This window comes from Schistocerca cancellata, chromosome 9 (genome assembly GCF_023864275.1).
Source record: "Schistocerca cancellata isolate TAMUIC-IGC-003103 chromosome 9, iqSchCanc2.1, whole genome shotgun sequence".
Classification (NCBI taxonomy): domain Eukaryota; kingdom Metazoa; phylum Arthropoda; class Insecta; order Orthoptera; family Acrididae; genus Schistocerca; species Schistocerca cancellata.
Genome location: NC_064634.1, coordinates 307,456,463 through 307,476,882, shown reverse-complemented (window position 1 = coordinate 307,476,882; position 20,420 = coordinate 307,456,463). Strand labels below are relative to the sequence as shown.

The 20,420-nt window shown below is 39.5% G+C and overlaps 1 protein-coding gene across 1 annotated transcript in view; it reads right to left on the bottom strand.

The window, feature by feature from the left end:
• The window catches only part of LOC126101377 (UDP-glycosyltransferase UGT5-like), a 112,121-nt gene that overhangs the window by 31,256 nt on the left and 60,445 nt on the right, over positions 1–20,420 (bottom strand). Inside the window, exons 4-6 of the mRNA XM_049912044.1 lie at positions 19,826–19,894; positions 14,826–15,075; positions 2,847–3,436 (exon numbers count right to left, since the gene is read on the bottom strand). Coding sequence (XP_049768001.1) covers positions 2,847–3,436; positions 14,826–15,075; positions 19,826–19,894 — 909 coding nt within the window. The remainder of the gene's footprint in view (positions 1–2,846; positions 3,437–14,825; positions 15,076–19,825; positions 19,895–20,420) is intronic.

Here is a 20,420-nt window from a genome sequence, read left to right as displayed (position 1 = left end):
AGAAAATATCTTTCTGAAATGATCATAATGAACGTATTGGCCCCAAGAAGTGTGAACGATTTTTTGGAAGTTTTAAATGACCCCAAAAAGTGTGGGATGTTCTTTTCTTTACGAATTGGTGGCTCCAGTCACCTAAACAGGAAAATATTTCAGTTGTAATACGATAGTTTGACCCCTTTAGTGGAATTCAAAACAAATTATTAGATTTCAACGAGTGGGCAGATGAAAATACAATAAACGTCGATAGGGTGTTAAAAAATTCACTAAATTCAAATAATTTGAATGTCAGTAATATGTCATTGTACTGTGCTGATGGTGCCAATATAAATTACGGCAAGCACCATTCAGTCATGAAACTATCAAGTAATGAGAATGAAAAAATACTCAAAGCCAGTTGTTTTAACCATGTGCTTCGTAATGCCATGAAACATGCATGCAGTTGTTTACAATATGCAGATGCTGAAGTGTTAGTATTGAAAACATATTGTCACATTTCCTGATTTTCCAAATGAAGGGAAACTTAAAAATCATTTTTTGATTTTATTGATGCTGAATGGGCTGAAATTCTGCAACATGTAAATACTAGACGGTTATCTCTCACACCTGCTGCAGAAAGGATTTTAAAAAACTGGGAGCCTATAATAAGCTGTTTTAAAAGCGTAGATGATTCAGACTATCCTAAAGGTTTGAAAAACTATTTTCGCAACTAAAATACAAAAGTACACATAATTGTTCAGTCTTATATCACTTTCTTTGTGAATATTGGAAATGTTAGCCACTGTTCTTGATTCAAATTTGAAATCTGCTAGTGGAAACAACTTCAATGAATATTGTGAGTCTTTAAATTCTTACTTAGTTGACAAATTTGATGATAGTTTAAAGTATTTACTCGCACTTTGTCTAAAAAGGGAATTAACATTCAATGACTTGCATGAAATTGTGGAATGTGTCTAGTTGGATTGTATGAATGAAGATGAACTATATGCAGAATTTTGTTGTTCTAATGATCCAAATTAAATGTTCTGTCTCTTTAGAGAGTAGCATTAGTCAGAAATGGATAAAAGTTTTAACAACTTTGAAACCAAATAATGTGAATTTTGAAAACTTGGGTAAGCTGATAGGTTATGAGTACAACAGGAAGTAATGCTCACACTGTTGTGGACTGACAAGACAGCCAGTCCACAGTGACGGGTAACCGAAAGGCACGCGTTTACACACGCAGGCTGGCGTTAGGTCTGAAACAGGATACGTAATGAATGCTACAAAGAAAAGTACGTAGCTGCTGGAATACTTAACTTTAATCCATCATTTGTATACAGCATTCTTGATGATACAAGTGAGACTCTCTCTAGAAATGGTTAATGGCGCCTTGCTAGGTCGTAGCCATGGACTTAGCTGAAGGCTGTTCTAACTGTCTCTCGGCAAATGAGAGAATGGCTTCGTCAGTGTAGTCGCTAGCAAAGTCGTCGTACAACTGGGACGAGTCCTAGTACGTCTCTCTAGACCTGCTGTGTGGTGGCGCTCGGTCTGCAATTACTGACAGTGGCGACACGCGGGTCCGACATGTACTAATGGACCGCGGCCGATTTAAAGCTACCACCTAGCAAGTGTGGTGTCTGGCGGTGACACCACACACACAAAGAGAGTACTTTCTCTTATGAGTAATAAGCGGACAAATGTAAGGAATAGAAGTAGTAAAAACCTAATCAAATTTGAACTGCAAGTTGCAGTGAATTTTCTTTATTCATGCAGTGAATTTTGTGAATTTGCTACAAATGACATAAAATTACTGAATGAGGGAAAATCTGTTGCAAAATATGTGTAAGTATTTGCAATGTGTAATTAAATACTAGATACTGCTTTGATGTTTGGTTAAATTTCGCCGTGCTCTTAATCTACCTCATCTTTTTGTCAAGGACATAAGTATCTCCATTATTTTCTTTTTAAAAAGTTGGTCACACTAGGTAGTAATGGCAGACTCAGATCATAGCTACGGTATTTTGGCACGATCTCTATCGCGTAGCTCTCGTGGACACAAGTTGGCCCTTGTTTCAGTGTTGAAGGTGCTTCTGTTTGGTGTGTTCCTCCCTTTAATAGACGGATATTTTCGAACTAGCTTCTGGAGCAGTATGTGACGCTGATAGAAGCCTGCTTGATTCTGGATTCTGGGAATCTGTAGGAACACACGAAGCTATACTGAACTTACCCAAATGTCTGAAGACAGACTGAAAAAAGGCTAATGAAAATTAATAGAATTTTTATGTTTAGAAAATATCTATTTATTATTTTTACAGAAAGTTCAAAGAGTCAGAGAAAACAAAGGGTCGCGTAGTTGAGAAGGAAGTGAGACAGGGTTGCAACTTATCCCCTGCATGGCCACAGAGCCAACAATAAAGGAAACCAGGAATAAATTTGTAAAAGTAATTCAGGTTCAGTGTCTGTAAGGCACCACGTCTTATGTGCATGCATGTAAAAGATATCCCCATCTGAAATTGTATGGTTCTTTGGAAAATAAAGAATTTGTAGACACAAGAGTAGGTTAGTAAGTACCATCTTCAATCATGTAGAAATATAGTGTTGGGAAATCGGATCAATCTTCTTGAAAAACCTATATTTTAGACCCACGTTATTGCTTACAAGCCTGTTCGTTTACTGAACATTTCAGCAAACTGTATTCTGGGACAAAAGTCCAATGTGCATTGCGTCTGTTTAACTGTGTACAAGTGTGTGTGTGTGTGCGTGTGTGTGTGTGTGTGTGTGTGTTATTAGGAGAGAGAAACATCAGTGAAGGACCATAATGTATTTAATTAATAATTGTAAAACATTTTAGAAATGCGTTATCTTACCTGTGGCAGTGCCTTTGGTTGCTGGATGTGCATTCCGCCGGTCTCAATCACATTGGGTAAGTGAGGTCGGGGATAACTGAAGCTCACGTGGCTTTGAACGATCATCAGTGACGTGTTGGCTCTCAGAGCTGACAGCCGAGGCATCGTAGGATCTTTGAAATTTTTCTCGATAATTTCGTCAATTTTCGGTAAGTAGTGATAATTATAAATGTACCTTGCGTACATTAGAGCCACGGTGTTTTCTAAACGCTGCCAGAAAGTCATGTGGTCTGTATAGTCGCTAAAAATATCAGGAATGTATGATGGCGTGCATAGCTCGCCAACTGCATCTGTTACCCAGTGAAATCCTCCAACAGAAGACAAGGCGACCACGGGTACATTGAATTTGTGTGAGAAACCTAAAAAGCAATCGTTCATGAAGAAGTATTCCATGACAAGCAGGTCGAACATTCTCTCTTTTGTATTCATCAGTTTTTGAACAGCTTCCAGTGGCAAGAGATTTTCACACATTTCGATGCCAGCGTCAATGAATATATCATATAGTTTCATGCCTTTCGTTGAGCTTAGTTTCATCATATCTTGTTTCATCACTGTAAAAAAACAATGTTTTGGTAGCACATGTACATCATATACGATCGTACAATGACATAAGCAATTTTTAGTATTCTACATATTGAGAAAATACACGGATATGTTGATGTCAGTACGGAAATTTGTATCCCTATAACATATCCAGCAAGACGGGGTGAACAAATTTTGCAACTGAATCATCTTCTCCGAAATAAAATTTCAAGCTTAGAGACACGGGCCAGAATGAATAAATTTCAATATACAACATACAGTGCGTATTGTAACTTATAACAAAAACTGACACGGGTGAAATTATATGATAACTATGCTGCATTTTAAAACTCTTTTTTTTTTGGAACCATGTTTTACGATATTTAAAATAATTTTCATTCCAATTTCAAAACTGATTTCGCTTTTCTGTATCAGATTTTTGTACAAGACACGTCTGAAGTCTTAGCTGAAATCACATTTTTCTCTTAACAGGCATTTTTTAATTGCATTAAAATATTTATTTTTTTAACCTTGTGTAGAATCACTACACACTTCATTAGGGTAATCAGTTGTCTATGCTCTTTTAACAATGCTAAAATTATTACAAAAACACAACATATGTATGACAATTTAATTTCCCTTTGATGATTTCACTACATCAAGCCCTTTTTAGTATGGAACAAAACTTATCTTCATTGATTGCCTCTCTTCACCCGTGCCATCTCTCTTTAGCATAAAACGGTATTCAGCCGTCATGTTTACATTTCCCCTCCGCTCGTATCTCTCTTTCCCATGTCCTTCAGGTCTTCATAGAATCATTTTCCTTGTTCTTGACTGACATTGCAATGGTTCACAGGGAAGGAATCAATGCGTGAATGTGGCAAATGAAGCTGCACACTCATGTTACATCCCAATTTTATGAAACTCCAACACTGATTTGATCATGGTTCTATTATTCGGGTGTTTTTTGGTGCAAAAACTTTGACTACTACTTCATTAAAAGACACCCAGGCCCTATCTTCCACCGGATTCATTGTACTTTCAAACAAATTGTCTCCCACTAAATTTCTAATCTGCGACTCCACAAAGGTCCTTTCTTTAAGTTTCTCATAAGATATTTCTGAAAATATTGTTACCAAGTACAGGAAGCAGTCTCCATCTCTTGAAAGTGCCTTAGAGAACTACCCCATTAACTGAAGCTTGATGTGAAGAAGATGTAGTAGTATCTCGCTTGGTTCAACACTTGTTTCATTTATTACATTCTGTGATTCGCTTTGGAAAGTATTTTATTCGAGTCAGTTAGTTACCTTCCAATGCTTGTCCTCGGCTCAGCTGTTCCACTCGCGAATGAAATACGGCATTTTTGTGGAGGTGTATTACTGACCAAGTAACGCGCCAACTACTAAAATTTCCACATGTTGTCTAAGAATGTTTCTCATGGTTCACGTATTTTAGCACAGCTTTGAGGTTTTCATACGTCTCCTTATAGTCTACTGAACGTACGGCATACGTTATGTGGTGTCCAGCTTCTGTCTTGATCACCAAGTCTGTGAGCGTACGGCCCCGGTAGAGTGACAAGCGAATATGAATTCAGGCGTGAATGCGGTGTCACGATTGGCTGGCGCACATGTGTTTACTACCAAGCAAGAGGATGTGTCTGGTGCTGCAGTTTGAGAGACAAGTAAAGGGACGAGTTCACACTTGTTGCAAACAGATGGCAGTGATTTTGACACGAAACCGACGAGCTCTCAGGAATGAGAAATCTAGGGGGCTGGGCGGACAGCTGTGGCTGGTCAGTTTCCTGAGGTGGAAAAACCCAGACATTGAAATGGACAATGGACGAAGTCTGAATGGTCACCCTATGTGACCATTGCAATGTGCAAAAGTAAGACTAAAATTAATAAATATTAAATCACTTGAACTGCTGAGGAACTAGTATGTTCATTGTAATGAGAAAAATAGTACGATTGTACCAGTAAAGATGCGCCATCGATATTTAAATACTTCACAAGGTACTGCAAATTGAATATTTGGTATTTTTCTAGCTATAAAAATTTATATTTCGGCAAAGCGTTATGCGTTTACAACAAGTGAGGTGTCAATCGGTAGATCTCGTTGAGCTCTATCAGACAGTCATAGCAGACATATTAAAATAGTACTCAATATGGAATTATGGGTCAGAATGTGCCTTCTGCAACACAAAATCTTGCTTTTTAACTAAATAATAATTAAAATCTTAAAAGTGGCGGCAGTATCCAGGACTAGATGTAACTAAGGAATATTAACATCAAGAACTGTATTTATTTACATTTATTCACTCTATAAAACCTGCAATAAACGAGATCACAACCACAAAATCATTATTTAATCATAAACTACAGGAGATAAAAAATCAATGTTAATATACAAAATGATAAGACAATTTATGTGTTATTTTCTGTATAACATGTACGTAAAATGTTACACTTATTGTTTTTAGTGTATTACTGTAATAAAAAGACCGTTGCATCACTTGAGTGACGTAATATTCCTAAATATTACAATTTCGCAGAGTATCGTCGGCATCTACCAGTTTTTTCCTTCCTCTGTAAAGGAATCGTGGTAGTATTTTGCAACTATGACTTATTAAACTGATACTTCCGTAATTTTCATGCCTATCAGCAACTGCTTTCTTTGGAATTGGGATTACTTCATTCCTCTTGAAGTGTGAGTGTATTTCACCTGTCTCATACATCTTGCACACCAGATGGAACAGTTTTGTCATGGCTGGCTCTCCCAAAGCTATCAGTCGTTCTGACAGAATATTGTCTACCCCCAGGGCCTTGTTTCCACATAGATCTTTCAGTGCTCTGTCAAATTCTTCTCACAGTATCATATCTCCCATATCATCATCAGCTATGTCCACTTCCCTTTCTGTAATATAGCCTTCAACCTCATCTCCCTTGTATAGGTCGTGTATATACTCCTTCCACCTTTCAGCTTTCCCTACTTTGCTTGGATATGGTTTTCCATCTGAGCTCTTGATATTAATACAGCTCCTTCTCTTTTCCCCAGCGTCCTCTTTATTTTCCCTGTAGGAAGTGTCTATTTTTCCCCTAGTGACATATGCTTCCAGATTCGTACATTTGTCCTGTAGCCATTCCTGCTTTGCCTTTTTGCGCTTCTTGTCAGTCTCATTTTATAGACCACTTCCTTTCACCTGCTTCATTTGTAGCATTTTTATATTTTCCCCTTTCATCAAATAAATTCTGTATCTCCTGTTTTAGCCCAGAATTTCTGCTAGGCCTTGACTTTTTATCTTTTTGAACCTCTACTGCCTTCACTATTTCATCTCTCAAAACTACCTATTCGTCTTCAACCATATTCTAGTCAATTCTTGCCTAATGCTCCCTCTGAAACTCTCAATAGCCTCTGGTTCTTTCAGCTTATCCAGGTCTTATCTCCTTAATTTACTACCTTTTTGCAATTTCTTCAGTTTTAATCTACATTTCATATCCAATAAATTATGGTCAGAGTCCACATCTACCACTGGAAGTGTCTTACAATTTGACATCTGGTTACTAAATCTTCGTCTAACCATTATGTAATAAATTTGAAATCTTCCGGTGTCTCCAGGTCTCTTCCATGTAACAGCCTTCTTTTACGATTCTTCAAAATTTTTCAGTAACGATTAAAATATGCTCTGTGTTATATTCTACCAGATGGCTTCCTCTTTTATTCCTTTCCCCAGTCCGTATTTACTTACTATTTTTCCTTCTCTTCCTCTTCCTGCTGTCGTATTCTAGCTCCCCAACACAATTAATTCTCGCCTCCTTTAACTATCATCAGCAGACCTAGTTGGAGTATAAACTTGTAATATTGCGGTATTCATGGGCTTCATGGCTTGGCCACGATAATGAGTTCACAATGCTGTTCATAGTAGCTTACGTACATTCCTATTTTTTTATTCATTCTTAAATCCACTCCTGCATTACACCAATCTGACTTTGTAGTTATAACCCTGTAATCACCTGACCAGTAGTCCTGTCCTTACCACCCCCGAATATTACTAATTCCCAGTACATCTGACTTCAGCGTTTCCATTTCCCTTCTTGAACTTTCTAACCTACCTGCCCTATTAAGGGATGTAACATTCTACACTCCGGTCCATAGACTGCCAATTTTTATCTCCTGATGACGACATCCTCCAGAGTAGTACCCTCCCGGAGATCCTAACTGGGGACTATTTTACCTCCAGAATATTTTACCCGAGAGGACGCTATCATCATTTAAACATACAGTAGAGTTGCATGCCCTCAGGAAAAATTACAGCTGTAGTTTCCGTTTGCTTTCAGCCGTTCGCAGTACCAGCACAGGAAGAGCGTTTTGGTTGATGTTACAAGGCCAGATCAGGCGATCATCCAGACTGTTTCCCCTCCAACTACTGAAAAGGCCGCTGCCCTTCTTCAGGAACCACACTTTTGTCTAGTCTATCAACAGATATCTCTCCAGTGTGGCTGCATCTACTTTACGACTATCTGTATTATTGAAGCAAGCAAGTCACCCAACAGACGACAAGGTCTATGGTTCATTAGGATTGGCGGTTAGTTTTATAAAGTGTTATAAATAAAAAATCAAATAGGGATAATACTAGAGTAGGCTTAACAATGGCGCGTAAGCTACTATGAACTGCATGGTAAATGCATTGACGTAGCCAAGATAGATACTAAGCCCACATACACCACAGCTGTACAGGTTTCTATTTTAAGTAGCTCCGCAGCTGACGAAGAGATTGAAGAAATGTATGATGATGCAACAGAAATTATTCAGGTAGTTCGGGGAGACGAAAATTTAATTGTGATGGTAGACTAGTTTCGACAGCTAGAAGAGGAAGAGAAGGGAAAATAGTTGGTGAATATTGACAGAGGTAAAGGAATGAACGAGGAAGCCATCTGATAGAATTCTGCACAGAGTACACCAGCTTATCAGCATAGCCGTCACTATATGGTCCATCTCGTTTATATATGTTGATTTTATTTACAGAACTGCATTTTCATTGTATTTATTATTAGAATTGTATGTGTAAATATTTCTACAAAAGGGACATGGAGACATCGGAATATTTCAGAGTGATTAAACAATGGTAAAGCAGAGATTTGGAAACCCGAGAATAAATTTTAAGACATTTCTGGGTGTAGATGTGGCTCTGATCACAATTTATTGATTTTAACTGTAGGTTAAAACTGAATAAATTGCAAAAAGGTAGGAAGTTTAGGAGATGGAAACTAGATAACTTGAAGGAACCAGAGGTTACTGAGAGTTTCAGAGGGAACGTTAGGCAACAATTGACTAGAACAAGTAGGTTAGGGAGATGAAATAGAGAAGGCAGCAAAGGATCAAAAAGATAAAAAGACAAGGTGTAGCAGAAATTCTTGTATAAAACAAGAAACATAGAATTTAATTGACGAAAGTAGAAAATACAAAAATACTGCAGGTGAAAGGAAATGTAAACGTCTATAATATGAGACTAATAAGAAGTGCAAAAATGCAAAGCAGGAATGGCTATAGGACAACGTACGGATCTGGAAGCTCATTTGGCTATGGGAAGGATTAATACTGTCTACAGGAAAATTAAAGAAGCCTTTTCAGAAAAGAGATGCAACTGTATGAAAACGAAGATCTCAAATGGATAACCAGTCCTAAGCAAAGAAGGGAAAGCTGAAAGGCGGAAAGAGTATATACAGGGTAAGTACAAGGGCTATGAAATTGAAGACAGTACTACAGAAATGGAAGAGGACGTAGTTGAACATGAGATTGTAGATACGATACTGCGAGAAGAACTTGACAGAGCACTGGAAGATCTAATATGAAATAAGGCCCCAGGAGTAGACGACATGCAGTCAGAACTACTGATAGGCTTCAGAGAGTCAACCATGAGGAAACTCTTCCATCTTGTTGGCCAGATGTATGAGTCAGATCGAATAGCCTCAGTGTTCAAGAAGACTATAACCATTCCAGTTCCAAAGACTCCGGTGCAGACAGGAATGGAAATTATCGAACTACAAATTTAATAATACTTATTAGCTAATCACTTGACACGAGTTCTGTACAGAAGAACGGAAGAACTGGTAGACGCTGACATTGGAAAAGATCAGTTTGGGTTCCGCAGAAATGAAGGAACACTCGAGCCAATACTGACCCTGTGACTTATCATAGAAGATAGGTTACTTCTCATAGAAGATACGCTAAGGAAAGAAAAACCTGTTTTTACAGTATTTTTAGATTTAGAGAGAGCTTTTCACAGTGTTGATGTTGACTGGAATACTCTCTTTGAAATTCTGAAGGTACCAGGGGTAAAACACAGGGAGCGAAAGGCTCTGTAGAACTTTTACAGAAATGAGACGGCATTTATGAGGTCGAGGGGCATGACAGAGAAGCGGTGGTTCAAAGCGGAGTGGGACAGTGTTGTAGCGTATCGCCTAAGTTATTCAATATTTACATTATGCACGCAATAAAGGAAACCAAAGAAAAATTGGTGTAGGAATTTAAGTTCAGGGAGAAGAAATAAAATCTATGAGATTTGCCGATGACACTGTAATTCCGCACAAACAGCAAAGAATTTCGCGGAGTAGTTAAGCGGAATGGACAGTGTCTTGAAAGCTGGATGTAACATGTAGATAAATGAATGAAAAACAAGAATAATAGAATGTAATCGAATTAAATCAGATGATGCCGAGGGACTAGATTAGGAAAGAGGAGACTAAAAGCAGCAGATGTGTTTTTCTATTTAGACAGCAAAATGACTGATAATTGCGGAAATAGAAAGGATGTAAAATGTAGGCTGGCAATATCAAGAAAATCGTTTCTGAAGGGAAGGGATTTCTAAGCATCAAATGTAGAGTTAAGTGCTAGTATAGAATGTAGCCATGTACAGAAGTGGAACAGGGATGTTTAACAGTTTCAACGAGAAGAGAATAGAGGCTTTTGAAATATGGTGCTAGAGAAGAATAATGAAGATTAGATGGGTAGCTGGTGTAACTAATGAGATGGCACCGAGTGGAATTGTGGAGACAAAGATTGGTTAATGGGACACGTTCTGAGACATCAAGGGATCACTAATTTAGTATTGGAGAGAAGTGTTAGGGGTAAAAATCGTAAACGGGTAACGATAAATGAATACAGTACACAGATTCAGATGGATGTTGCTTGTAGTAGTTATTCGGAGACGAAGATTCTTGCACAGGATAGAGAAGCATGGAGAGTTGCGTCAAACCAGTCGTTCAACTGATTACCACAACAACAGCACAAACAGCAAAGAATTTCGCGGAGTAGTTAAGCGGAATGGACAGTGTCTTGAAAGCTGGATGTAACACACACCGTTGGGTGGCTTGCCGAGTATAAATGTAGATGTAGAATGTAGATGAACAGTGTGAACGAAAAAAAAAACATTCCAGTAAGTATCGTTCTGCAAAAGAGCTGTTTGCGAGATAATTGCGAATATTTGTTCCGAAGTTGCAACTGCCTACAGTATGAAATACTGCCCTAGTTAATACAAACGTTTTCGGAATGTAAACTTTTTGACCAACCCGCATCTAAGTGGGCTCAAATCTCACATATGGCTCATGGTTGTGGAGTGTGGTACATGCCTGATGGGTCACATTTTGCTGCCGAAGTAAGACGAAATATAACGCGCCGACATAGTCCAACGTAGGTGGGACTATTAGATTGGTGCATAAGTTCGTAGCGTTTTTGTTTTGCATTTTGGTATTCTGGTTGCTGTTAGTTTATGTATGGATTGACACTTTTTATTGTAGTTCAGTGTTGTTTTTTGGGTTTACGTATCGTCAATATTTTTGGGTTTACATATTGTCAGTTGGGGATAGTGAGTGGGGCTGTGGACACTAGAAAATGGAGTGCCAGTTGGAGAAATCTGAACTTTTCCCACGTACTCTTCTGTTTGAATTCACTATAAGGGTGACAGCAGCGATGCAGCCAGAAGGATTTGTGCCGTATACGGAATAATACCATTGCACAGAGCACGGCAAAAAATGGTTCTCTCGTTTTAAGGAGGATAGTTTTGATGTTAGTGACCCTCCACGTTCAGTAAGAGCTTCACTTCAGAGTTTGATAAAAATCGTTCACGTCATTGTACTCGAGAACTGGCAAATGTGATGAACTGTGATAATTCCACCCCATTTGCATGCAGTGGGGAACGTTCTAAAACCGGGAGTATTGGTACCGCATGCAAAGGTAAATTCACAAAAATCAGGCATATGGCATATGTGCATCTCTGCTTGCTCGTCATCAATTGGCTCGTGAACAACACCGACCACTCCTGCCTTTTATCCTTACTGGTGACGAGAAATTTTGTCTTTATGCTAAAATAAGGAAAAGAAGGGAATGGTTGAGCCCAAACAAAGCAGCAGCTCGCCGTACAAAGACCTGTGCGCATTCACAAAAGATAATGTTACGCATCTGGTGTAACAGCTACGGTGTGCAGTACTACGAATTGCTTTCCGGAGATGTGTCCATCACTGCTAACATTTATTGTCAACAACTGAGACGTCTTGCAGACGCAATCCAAGAACAATGACGATTCAGAATGCGTGAAGTAATGCTATTCCACGATATCGCCCGCCCGCATTCTGCTGGACCGACAAAAGACACTATACAGGAGATGGTTTGGGAAGTCATTTCACATCCATGATGTTCATCTGATTTTGGGCCATCAGATTTTCACGTTCACCGTTTTCTATCGAACAACCAAGTAACTTCTTTACCGGATGAAAAAGCTCTCCGAACATGAGTCGACTAGCTCTTCGCCTCAACCGCCTGATTTCTACCGTCGCGGAACCATAAAGTTACCCCAGCGTTTGCAGACTATTGCAACTATTGAAGGAGAATATGCTATTGACGAATAAACTCCCTGTTATGTGCATCTGCAGAGATTATTAAACTTGTGGAAAAACACTACGAACTTATGCACCAACTCAACACCTTGGTCTGCAAGATCATCTGAGCCCAATGCTCTGAATTTTTTGTGTGTGGGTTATCTCAAAAGTGAAGTGAGACGGCAGTTGAGCTGTTCAACATACCCCTGAGATGCTTCAAGTCCGGCGCGTGGTGACCTACAGAGAAGGGGAGCTCCGCATAAGATAGTGCAAGCTTAAGAAAGAAGACAATGTTGCCCAACAGAAAAGTCTTACTGATTAACAATTATTAGAGGTGGCCCAGTCATGCATGAAAATACAGATATCACATTACACATGAATATATTAATGAAAGGGCTCACATATCTATAACAGAAACTAGTGGTCACTATAACAATGTGGTTTTTTTCCGTAAAGCATCGACATATGAACTGTCCAATGAGCTAAGTATGTGTGCATGTAATAAACGGGCAAGGAATTGTAAATGAGAAATATAGCCTTGGCGCAGGTAGGTGCACGCAATAACAGCATAATCATGAAACTATATGGTGGATACGCCAAATGACTGCAAGAATGCTTAGTGGTTTAGGAAAATATCCCGGAAAAATAAGTACGAACACCAGTAGAATCACCAAAGTGCATAGTAGACGCAAGTAGCTGGCTGCAAACATTAAAACTGTGCAATTAAAGCCTGATGAAAGTTAACTAGCCTTGCATTCTCCTCGGCTCAGTGGTTGCATTGGCGGCTCATCCTTACTACTTTCATAAAGCGTGAATGTGGAAGGTGGTGACAGTAATGGTTGCAAATTCTGACTCCAGCTCGACATCTGTAATCAGTAATAATATGAAGACATCCTTCTGTACTACACAAAGTCTTGTCTCATCGGCCGTCTGGCAGCAAGTGTTTACTCTTGCATCCCCCAGCAGTGAGCGTCTGCTGTGCAGTTGACTGTCTGCAAGTGTCCTGGAACTCTGTTGTTCCTGCCAGTTCAGTAATGTTGTCGGCGAATTCCAGCACGGCTTGCGAGTTCCATCCAATAATAATTTTGTAAATCAGATTAGCCAACTCCTACTCTGACAGAATTGGTGATGATTATTCAATGACCGGGTGTGCGGAGGAAGGTAGAAAATCTCACCCAGGCTACAAAACCTGGCCTATCGAGTGACTTACACATAGGCACACCGCGGGAAAGCGCAAGCCCTACAGAAATAATTATTGTGAAGCAATCAGAGCCCCTGTTACAAAAATTTTAAACTAACATTCTTCTTTGCTGAGACCACAGAATAATGGTGGATCCCACACTTCTCCATTACGGAGTCTGCATCTAGCTATATATGTTATCTTTCTAAAAAGATTGTTTTAGGCGACATACAATGGAGTTTTACTGCAGAAAGGCTGGTCCTTGCACAGCCTGGTGCGCAGATGTGGGCTGAAGCAAATTCTGCGCTATCTGCCTGCTCCGAAGCACGACTCCCAGCCCTGAACACACTTATAGTCCCTCTTGGTCCTTTTAAGTTCTATTTCATACTAGCTATCTTGGAAGGATTCAAGCCTACAGAAAATAATAGGTCATTCACCACAATAAAAAAGGAAGGGAAAGGAAGAAGTAACTAGCTGGGCAGTCACTGGTAGTATTGAATACTGTCTGCGTTTATGATGCAGAGTAAAATGGTGACCACATTCATCATGGGGATGTGCATACAACATTATGAAACGACACTTTGGGCATAAGCTGCCATGTAACAAATTGCACAGCACTCCCACTGGTATGGTTCAAGATCTGAAGCAGAGAATTTCACAGTCTTCTCAAGATTTACGAGATGATCCTGCGGGTTTGAAAAATTCCTAAACCCATTGCATTACTGCTTCTAACTGTGAGAACGACTCTTGGAGCACTTACATTCACAGGATGCGAGTGTACAATAAATAATATGTAGTGTTCTGAATCAATGTTGTATTTCTTTCTAAGGTAGGCCACGTATGAAATCAAAGCCTAATTAGATTTAGATTACATCTGTACTAATTAGGGCACTATATCACACTGATGTCAATGAGGCTTCGTAACCACATATTCGGAATTTTCTCGCAAACAACTTCACCCCCAGTTGTGCAGCTACCTCTAGCGCGTTCTTATACATAAAATGGCCAGATACTAAATAAAGTTTTCGTTTACCTTTCACGGATTTCATGTTTTCAGGGCTACATAAACAGCTTTTTATTATTCACCTTGAATCCAGCAGACACTCATAACAAATACGCTGAAATTTTTAACAGCAGAATTTCTAATCCGTTCGATGTGAAAACTAAGAGAACCTTATTTTCGGAACTGTCATAGCGAACGACGATATAAGATGTCTTTCTAAGACACTACCTAACGAGCAACATGTATAGTGAAATAGTAGTTCCGTCTGAAATATTAGCTATTCTCTCATATCTCCATTGCACCAAAATTTATGTAATGTACTTCTAACGATCATGCCTAGAAAAATAATCAGTGCATTTACTTACAGGTCATTGGAAATACCGCTGGGATTCTGATAACGTTCCAGTTTTCAGGTATATCTTCCTCTGACTCAGTTATCAGCAGTGTGATGTTGTGACCTCTTTCGGACAGCCCAGTGATGAGCGGTTTGAGCGAAAACCAGTGACTCCTGGCTGGCAGGGGAAAAAGGGCCAACACATTCGCCGCGTTCACATGGCTAACAAACAAGCCACACGTCGTGGATATCACCAGAGCAAGTAGCCAGCCACCCTTCATCTGCAACAAAATACGTGTGTTTCAGAATCTCAGTGTAAACACCTAGTTAATGTCACTTGAGCAACAGTATTTTGTATCTAACGTGTGTTAGGTGAAGGCTGTAAAACGTAACATAGAAGAGGGTCAAATGTTGATGTTTCCTTCGCATGTTGCATATCTAATTGCTTTCAGGGGTAACAAAAATTTGATTTTCAGTATTTTGTATAAATAGGACCGAATTTAAAAATCTGAGATGCTGTCATAGCCTACTAATTAAACTTACGTTAAAGATTTAACAGAATAAATCAAGAATTAAAATTAGAAGCTGAATATATATCTTAAGGCAGTGTAACTCACGGTGTGAAAATTATCTATACTATATTATTTCAGTATCTAAGAATAAAAGTACTCAACGAATTCCAATAAACACTACAAATAATTTCAAACCTTTTCGAAACTTTTTATCGCCGACAGCCCTTCAGAATAATTAAAGCAAACAGTTAATAGCTTATTAAATTTCCGCTGTTCATGCAGTAAAACTGATGAATCAGCCATGCCATTCTAATTTGTTATTTCTTCACTACTAACTCTGTTCACAACACATTATCCAGACATTATCAACTTACTATACGCCGCTGCTCGTGCCCGCAAAATTATATTCAGGAGATATGGTGTCATTAACACCTAGATATACGTCTACATAGCTACTCCGAAAGGCACCCAATGGTGCGTGGCGGAGGGTATTGAGGTGCATGAAAAAACTGTTTTTCTTAAAAAGGAGCACAAATTGCCCAGACGACACTCAAACAGTGCTTGACAATGAGAGCTATTAGAGACTCCAACAAACTTTAAACATAATTTCAACCCTTTTCTAGAATTTTTCCTCTCCACAGCCATACAAAATAAAAAAAAAACGAAAACGGTTTATCACTTACAAAACAAGGATGACGTCAAATATTTACCACAGTAACTCATTAGTAAAGTGATCAGAAGTTTCTAGCTGTTCTGTACGTGGGGGTTCGCTTCTTTAAAGAACTGAGGTTGAGATGGTTACTAGTTATAAGTGAAGTTATCCACGAGATTACTTGTTGCGCATGAAACTTACTATTCTGATCTTGTGCTCCCAAATATTAAAATTTTGCACTCATACAACCATACAAAAATTCCCTTAAAACCATAAAGAAATTCCATTCCGGACAACATGTACTTCAAATTTTACTTGATGTCTTTAGCTCTGATCCAGTAGGTTCTACAAGTGTGGTACTGAAAAACTACCTGAGCGCTGTCATACCGATTTAAATAAGGTTAGAGAGTATATTGTTTATAATTAATTTCTCTCTTATTTTTATGTGTTGTGTTCCATAAACTAATGATACTTCAAATAGCAAGTGAACACTTTTACGTTCTTAACTCCGTAACACCTTTGAAGAATCTTACCATTTCAATGGCTGTATTTGCAAGTATCACCGTTAAAAGCCCACTAACTTCTGGCACAAGCTACTGACCAAAATTTTCAGAAATACTGAATGAAATAGACAATTTAAATTCGTTATGACAAGTTCATCTGAGTCAACTTTTAATTCGTTTATTATCCATTGATGAATTTCAAAAGCTGATGGTCGCTAAAAAACATGGACAGAACTGCACTGAACAGTGTTAACACGGTTAGATGTTGGAACTGTCAGGTCACATGGCGGACGACGGTCAGGTTGGTACGAGGGTGAGTCAAATGAAAACCTTAAATATTTTTTAAAATATTATCTATTGTGCAGAAGTGGTACAAGCTGTATCACTTTTCGATATAATCTCCCCCACGCTCAATGCAAGTCCTCTAGCGCTTACAAAGTGCATAAATTCCTTCAGAAAAAAACTCTTTTGGTAGTTCGCGCAACCACTCATGCACCACGTGGCGTACCCCTTCATCGGAACGGAACTTCTTTCCTCCCATTGCGTCTTTGAGTGGTCCAAACATATGGAAATCACTTGGGGAAAGATCTGGTGAGTAGGGTGGATGAGGAAGACACTCAAAATGGAAGTGAACTCAGGTTTTGTCCCCAGTAACGATTCTGGCAAGGAAGCCATCACCTTCTCGTTCAAAGCGCCGAATAAGTTCTTCACAAGCATCAACACATCGTTCTCTCATTTCAGGAGTCAGCTGCTGTGGCACCCATCTTGCAGACACTTGGTGAAATTGGAACACATCATGCATAATGTGGTGTACTGACCCATGACTAATCTGTAAACATTCTGCAGTGTCATTCAGTGTCACTCGGCGGATTTCCTTCACTATAGCTTAAACTGCTGCAATGTTCTGTGGAGTCACAACTCGTTGTGCCTGACCTGGACGAGGAGCATCTACCACTGAAGTCACTCCATTTGCGAACTTCCTACTCCATTTGTAGACTTGCTACTGAGACAAACATGCATCACCGTACTGAACCTTCAGTCGTCGATGAATTTCAATAGGTTTAACACCTTCACTGCGCAAAAATCGAACAACTCTGTTCTTCCCTGGTGCAAGTCGCAAGTGGGGCGACCATCTTTATACTGATACTGCGACGGTTTGTGTGCACCTGCACTATGCTGCCACCTACAGGCCATTCTGCACGCTGTATGTAGCACGCTTACCAACTTACAGGAAACAACGGCGCGAAATTTCCATTTGTTATTACAAATTTAAGATTTTAATTTGACTCACCCTCTTACATATACCGCATATTCCACCGCTGTTCGGGGCGTCACCAGACATGCCTTCGCTGTTCACTGGGGCTCAGTTCGAAGCCAGATTCATCAACAAAGACAATTCTACTCCAGTCAATGAGATTAAAGGCCGAAAACGTGCCTGGAGGCACCCCAGACAGCGGTGGGATACCAATCAACCTGGCTGTCGCAAGCCATACGGCTTAACGGCCGGAGTGATGGTTGGGGTGACATTTCTTTTCACGGTAGGATCCCTTTGGTTGTTATCCTTACGGCACAGAGGAAAGTCAACGATATTATACACTCGGTTTATTGCCCATCCTCCACTTAATTTCACCAAGATAATACCTGCCCTCAGACAGCGAGATTTTCCATCCTTGTCTTCGCGTCTGCCAATGTCCGGTAAAGACGCCGGATCTCTCCCTAATTGAGAACATTTGGAGCATTATGGGCAGCGTCCTGCAATATTCTCAGGATTTTCATGGTCCAGTGCTCAAATTGGACAGAATTTTTCAGAATACGCCTCAAGAGGAAATCCAACAACTCTACGAATCAGTGCCAAGCCGAATAACTGCTCGCACGAAGTCCAGAGGTGGACCAACGCGCAATTTTGCTCAATTTGTGAAGCTCTTCCTCTTGAATAAATCATGCAATTTTTTTAAAATTGTAAAAATTAGTTTGGTTATACATGCACATCACGTCTACCGATATCCGTCCCATTTGGATTATTCCTTTGTGGAGCTTCATCACTTTCTTTTTGTCTGAGAGCGTACTTTGCAAGAACCAACATACAGTTTAAAGATTTCCTTCTTATATATGTAGGGAACCAAAATTTATTTGTTTAGAAACACAGCAAATGATATCAGTTGATGAGTTGATATATGTATTCCATTATGCTAGAACACAGGTGTTTGAAAAGTAGCAATGATAAATCATTATTTATAGTCAGCCGGCCGCTGAGGCCGAGCGGTTCTAGGCGCTTCAGTCCGGAACTGAGCTGCTGCTACGGTCGCAGGTAGGAATCCTGCCTCGGGTATGGATGTGTCTGATGTCCTTAGGTTAGTTAGGTTTAAGTAATTCTGAGTCTAGGAGACTGATGACTTCAGATGTTAATTCCCATAGTGCTTGGAGCCTTGTAGCCAGCTTTACATTAAAAATAAAATTTTTTTCAACCGTTGATAAACCAGATATCGTATTATGTAACATGTACATGTGTCCGGTGTTTTTTTGGTATGCGTTACTCTGGTATGTGCGTTGTGAATGCAATACTGCTACCGAAACAACGTAGGGTAGCGGCTGAAGATTAGGAAGAAAGTAAAGTAATGTAAGAGAAGAGAGACAGTTATGTCATTCAAACATATCAGAATTGCCTACGTTTTGAGGATGACATCGTACGTGCTCCTATAGAGTAGATAAACATCAACAGTGAATGGGGGAACGCGACAGGGGTCTCAAAGTTAGTTATGACAGTTCCAAAATTATTTACATATTGAGAAGAAAATTGTACAAATTAAAAGGAAGAAACAATTGATGAGCTTTTGCGTTGAGGATTGATGCAAACAGCTTCTATATGACGAAAAAAGAAATAAACAATGGACTGTAGTAATTTTTTGTAACTATAATCGCAACTGAAGTTCAAAAGTATGTGAGGGGAAAAGTTGACAATTAATGAGTATTACTAATACAAACTTGTGGCAGTGACATGACTCTTAATGATAAAAACATTTGAGAATTTCGCAGTTGACAATACAGATTGGATGTTGGCAGTTATCAGGAAAGACAAGAAAACAATTCATCTAGGGACAGGCTTAGTTGGAGAAGTGTAAGATTTAATCTGGACTGAAATAGTAATACAATGAAAACGGGAGGAACATGCAACTGTAAGAATCGACGGTAGATCTAACAGAAAAGTACTTGAATGAATTTCAGGATATACAAAGAGACAGCAAAAACGACCTTCGTGGCAGACATTCGAAACTACACTAAAGCAAGGTATAAGGAGTTGTTTGAGGTTGCCTCTAATCAGTAAGATAAGTGGAACGACTGATATTATACAGTAACGGGAGCTTACCTTATAGAGATGCAGCGCCGTGGCCTGTAGAAAGTGCAGTAAAAAGACTACTGCTGGGTGATGCAAGGCCTGTATATTTGTATCAGCCGGTGGAAAATGGAGTGGTTTATATTGCTTTCTCATTGTGAACAGGAGATAACGTGGCGGCACAAGAGTAGCGTGTCACAGATACTAGTTGTTTTGCTGTCTCATCGTGAAGATAAGGTTACTTATCGAGCAGCACGACAGTAGCGCCTTTCGTCGTTCTTCCGCCGAATTTCCAAAATATCAACAGCTGTTAGTATCGCTCAGTTAGAAGTCGGGAGGCTAATATTACGCCGGCTATTGTCACCGAACGGTTCAGTCCGGAACCGCGCTGCTACTACGGTAGCAGGTTAGAATCCTGCCTCGGGCATGGATGTGTGTGATGTCCTCAGGTTAGTTGGGTTTAAGTAGTTCTAAGTTCTAGGGGACTGATTACCTCAGATGTAAAGGCCCATAGTGCTTATGATCAAGTCACACCCGGTTCAGAGAAATACTCGCACAACGTGTCCATAAATTGCTGCAGTCGTTTCAGAAAATCGGAACTTAGAAAATATTAGAGAAACGTGGTTTG